The following is a 5,437-nucleotide window of genomic DNA, read 5'->3' as shown; positions in this document are numbered from 1 at the left end:
GTTAGACACAAGTAGAAAGTCGACTGAGGCCAAGCACCTCGGCCCAGATGATAGAGTCTAGTCTTGTCGAGGTGGGCACTTCGGCACATAGCTTCGGGTCCAACCCATTTGAAGCAGACACTCCAACACAGGAGCATGAGGTCTCCGGGAAGGAAGCCTCGACCTCTTGTCATTTTCAAAAGTCGGGGCCAGATCACTTCGGTCCTTCTGTCATGACTGCGGAGAGGCTCCAAGCATTAACTGCATACTACAAGTTTCCCGAGGACAATGGCTGGAGTATCCCCTTGGAAGGGTGTCCCTAGGAACATGATCAAGACAAGATTGTGGTTTTTGAAGAGTAGTTATCTATCGGGCTGTGCTTCCCACTCCATCCTTTCATCATAGAAGTCCTCAAATTTTTCAACATCACCATAGACCAGCTCCACCCAAACTCAACTCGCTCTATATTAGGTATCATTTCCCTCTTCCATGACTATGACAAACCTTTGACCTTAGACATCTTCAGCTCAATCTGTTCTATTAAGAAAAATCCTGCCAGTCTTTCTTCCTCCAAAAAACATAATTACTACTTGACCCCCCCGACCTGGGTACAAGATCTTGCATGGATATCCCAACAAGGTCCGGATTTGGAAGAGACGCTACTTTATAGTTATTGTGGCTGGGGGGTGGCCATTTCCGATGCACTAGAGAATGACCATCAGTGACCATATCATCAGGCTAGATAAAGATACGAAGAAAGAAATCTGTTCCTAGGTGAAGCTCAAGTTAAGGTTGAAAGATTTTCTAGCCAAGGAGAAACTGGTCAATACAGGGTTGAGTCCGGGTAAGTCTCCATTTCAGTACACACACTTAGTCTTTTTACTCCATTTCTTCTGCTAATTGGGCATTTTTTTCTCATAGGCATCATGGTCGATGTTTCAATCTCGAAGCTCTTTACTGACATGAAAAAGAAGAAGAAGAAGAAGAAGAAGAAGAAGAGGAAGGTGTCCCACACTAATCCCCCAGCTGTCGAGCCTATCGTTGCTCCTCCTACACCTACTACTTCAACGAAGAGGGAGGATGCCCTAGTTATTGACCTGGTTGAAGATGACCAGGGAACTAGGTCGCCACTCCATGAGCCTGAGGTGGCCTAGGAGCTCGATCCCTGACCCATACGACTCGAGGTCGATGATTCCAACACAATCCCCAAGGAGGGCTAGAGCATCTTCGATGCCCGATTAGCCACTCTCAAGAGCAAGAAGGCTATATTCCCTTCCGAAGTCTCAAAGTACACTGAGATGCCATGTTCTAAGCTCATTGCCACAGCATGGGGTCATCTTATGGTGATATGATTCTGAGCTTACTTCCTTGCCCTTTGCATTTTCTTCCCTTCTTAACGATATGCTCTTCTTGCAGATGAACTTAATGATCCACTCACTGATGGAGCAATTCAATCATTAGATGGTGTTGCTGCAAGTCTCTAAGGAAAAGACAGAGACTTTGGAAGCCAAGGTACATGCTATTGAGGCCAAGACGTAGTTCGCCGAGTCTAAAGTAATGGAGTGCCAGGCCAAAATGCTAAAAGCTTTGGATTGCGAAAGGAAGTGGGAGGCTGAGGCGAAGCGAAGAGATGAGTGCATTCGCGAGCCAGTGAAAGAGGTCCAGGATTATAAGGCTCTCCTTGCCGAACGTGAGGCCATCTTCACGCAAGAAAATGATACCTTGACATTCCACAAGGGCTTCAAATTTTGTCGCTAGTTGGCCAGACATGCATTTCCTCTACTCAACCTCAAACCACTTACTACCATTGGGGGTTCCATGGAGACAGTGATCCAGTCAGAGAAGGAGGGCCTAGACTCCGAAGAGGAAGGTGATGATGGTGTCGATGAGGAAGTTGGGGAGAAGTCAGGCAATTCAGACGTGGCAGTCAGCGAGAACATGGAGACCGATGAAGTTGCTATTATAGATGCATTTATGGAAGTTGAACCGACCAAAGACTCTGAGCATGTCGACGGAGGGGGCGAAGAGCCCCATGAAGACTAATACTTTTGCCTCCTTTCTTGGACCCCCCTATACATACAATGTATACCAAGCCTCCAAGTTTGGCTTAGTATATTGCAGTAGCTACACCCCCCCCCCCTTTTCCTTCTGCTTATACTAGAACAACCTTTTGGTTACAAAGTAATGAAACATTTCCTTTTGTCACTTCGTATACAGTATATTTGCAAAAAATTTGCTTCAAATTTTCCAAGTATAGATTATCCCAAGGTGATGAGCTGACAAGCTAGGCACAATTAAGAGTAATCCGAAGTTGATGTATGCCAAGGTGAGCAGACATTGTAGGGTCTACACACTGATGAGGCTAAATGCAAGCTGCATTTTGATGTTACCCATGCCGACGAGAAGACTGGGTCTTACATTGCCCATAATGATTAGGTGACTGGGTCTTATGTTGTCCACACCGAAGAGGCTACTGGGTCTTATTTAGTCCTGAGGTTTCTTATTAGCTTGGTGCCTTAGCCTTTAGGCCATGGGAGCGACTCACAGTCCACTCTCCAATGCACACCCTGACCAGCTCGGTGGTCTTCTGGACTTGGTGAATTCATGCAGATGTCTGAATCTTGAGCTCAGAGGTAGTACCACTTCAAGATGTCAATGTTCCAAGCACCGGGAATCCGTTTCCCTTCCAGCGTCTCAAGTTCGTATGTGCCTTCGCCGAAAACCCATCTCACCCTGCACAAACCCTCCCAGTTCGGACCTAGCTTACCTACGCCGAGCTCAGGTACCATCACCTTTCGAAGTACCAGGTCACCAACTTGCAACTGGTGTCTCTTAACCTGAGCATTGTAGTACCAAGCTACTCGTTGTTGGTAGGCTGCAGTCCAGATGTAGGCTAGGTCACATACTTCCTTGATCAAGTCAAGGTTCATCCGTAGTTCATAATCGTTAGCCTCTTCGTTGTATGCCTCGAGCCACAAGGTCGGTACTTCGATCTCAACGGGAATTGCGGCCTCCATCTCATATGTCAGATTGAATGGTGTCTCACCTGTCACGGCCTTGATGGTCGTCTTGTAGGCCAAAAGGACACTGGGTAGCTCGTCCACCCATAAACCTTTAGCTCACACCAAGCGAGCTTTCAGTCCATGTAGGATGGCCCTGTTTGTAGGCCAAAAGGACACTAGGTAGCTCGTCCACCCATAAACCTTTAGCTCGCGCCAAGCGAGCTTTTAGTTCATGTAGGATGGCCCTGTTTGTCACCTCAGCCTATCAATTCACTTGCGAGTGTGCTACTAACATGAAATTCTGCTAGATCCCCTTCTTGGCACATTAGTTCTGGAACTTGATAACCTCAAACTACTTCCTATTGTTTGATATCAGCACTTTGGGTAGCCTGAAGCAGAAAACCATGTTCTTCCAGAAGAAGTTTTGCACATTTCGGGTTGTGATTGTCACTAGCGGCTCAACTTGTTAGACAGTTTTGTATGCCCTTAGCTTCAATCAAAATTGATGTACTTTATGAGTTTATTGTAAATGAATAAAAGTACATATTTGATTCATGTTCCCTTGTTATGTTTCTGTGTAATACCCTTAAACTGGACACTTATAGAGACTCGTGTTAGTTTAAAATGTTCACAGCCAGTGGGTCGGTCTGGGGAGACCTATCCTGACAAGGCTCACAATGTGGTGCCACCAAGTCGGTTGGGGTGGCTTGTCTCAGCTACCGGGGTGAGACCCTAGGCACATACAGTGTGGGATTAATTGAATCTTTGAACTGGACCAGATTTCCAGTATTCCCCGGGACCTTGGAGATTGATGGGCAAAACTGGAAAGTTACACCCGACCCCTAGACTCGATTATGATACTGCACTAGGTGTCGGATCGGGCTGTCATTGATGTACCAATCAGTGAGATCCTTAGCGGGGGTCAAAACCTGGGTATGTTGGGACAATCCGAGAGTTCATCTGAGTGGGTGATCATAGTGACAGGATCAGCCCCATTATCAAACAAAGGTAATGATTGGGGATGCACTCTCACTGTTGGAAACCAAGACTGCCGGCAGCCAATTTCAACCGTTGAAATTTGTTTTGCAAAATATATTTTATATGAGATATAAAAGTATATATATTATGGTTTCTAAAATGTTTGCAAAAGGGTTTTAATTCACGGGATCCATATAAGTGGAGAGTGCAACACTGTTCCTTGCAGCCGAGGGAGAGGTCCTCTCTTGTCGGGCAGTGTATGATCATTATGGGCTGAGAGGTTCAGTGTAAGACCATTGAGGATAATACCTGATGGGCTAATCTTGCATCTGCCCACAGTCCCTGGGTGTTACAAGGTGGCTTGGCCAAGGGACCACTTAGGGTAAGTGTTGGGCCCATAGAGCCCATTTGATGGGTTTCAGGGGGTGCACTGTCTTTAACAGTGTATTCGACTAGGCCTTGTAACAAAGGCTGGGCCGAACCCATGTGGCTGATGTGTAGATCAATGCTTGGGTCCCACGCCATACAAGGAAGCTCAATTGGGCAGCAGTTAGGAAGGTTAAGTGAGCACATAAGCTTAATGGGCCTAAAGCCCATTTCGGACATGGCTATTAATTTAGTTAATTAAAGGGGCGAATTCTGAGATGGATTAGCAGTTAGGATAGGGTCTTAATCCTATCCACTCAGAGAGTCCAGATCTGAATGTGATTCAGATCTAGAAACCTCCTAATAAGATTAGGATAAAGCTAATCTAATCTGTAGATAAGATAAGGGTTTATCCTTATCATTAGAAGAGAAGGCTGATCCAAATATGATTTGGATAAGCACCTCCTAATGGGATTAGGAGCTGATCTTTTCAAGTTAACAAAAGAAAGGAGGGGGCGGCAGCCTTGAGAGAGACCAAGAAACACATCAGATCATCTTTTAGTGCTGAAATCAAAAAGAGACAATTCTGCACCCTGCGAATACTCTCTTGCCGCCTCCCTGCTCTTGCCGCCCTGTTTGCCAGTTCGATCTCCAGCTATGGGAGAAGTCAAGATTGGATCTTGACATCAGTTCTTTGAGAAAGGATTGAAAAGGGAAGCTGTGCTCACGTTCCATCCTGTTGTTTCTTGTGAAGGACAGAGTTCTTGGGGAAGAACACTGCTGATTCTGCTCCATCCTGCACTGCGCCATCTTCAGTGGGAGCAGTCTTTGGATCCTTCCTTGGGCGTGAACACCTTCGTTGGGAGATATTGCTTCTCCGTATCAGGTATCTTTCTCTCCCATTCCTTTTCGTTTAGATCTGGTTCAGTTTAAAGGTTCAAGATTTATCCTTGAAAATATGATTTTTTAAATAGGGAATGTGATTCCAAGTTGAAGGGAGAGAAAAATTTTTTGAAATTCGCCCCTTATTCTGCAATCTTTGGGTGTCCATGTGATGGATATCTCAACCCTTCAGTGGTATCAGAGCCAGGTTCAAATCTTGAACCATTCTG

At 45.7% G+C, this 5,437-nt stretch overlaps 1 protein-coding gene across 1 annotated transcript; it reads right to left on the bottom strand.

Annotated features, from left to right (window-relative positions):
• Positions 1-2,606: 2,606 nt before the first annotated feature.
• LOC148875781 (uncharacterized) lies at positions 2,607-2,996 on the bottom strand. The gene has a single exon (XM_088965698.1). The coding sequence runs from the start codon at positions 2,994-2,996 to the stop codon at positions 2,607-2,609; it is 390 nt and encodes a 129-aa protein (XP_088821824.1).
• Positions 2,997-5,437: the final 2,441 nt, after the last annotated feature.

The sequence above is a fragment of the Nelumbo lutea genome, chromosome 1 (assembly GCF_056320005.1).
Source record: "Nelumbo lutea isolate HS-2025 chromosome 1, American lotus-T2T, whole genome shotgun sequence".
NCBI classification, from domain to species: domain Eukaryota; kingdom Viridiplantae; phylum Streptophyta; class Magnoliopsida; order Proteales; family Nelumbonaceae; genus Nelumbo; species Nelumbo lutea.
Note: the sequence above shows the minus strand (reverse complement) of the source record. Positions and strands in the feature narration are given on the sequence as shown.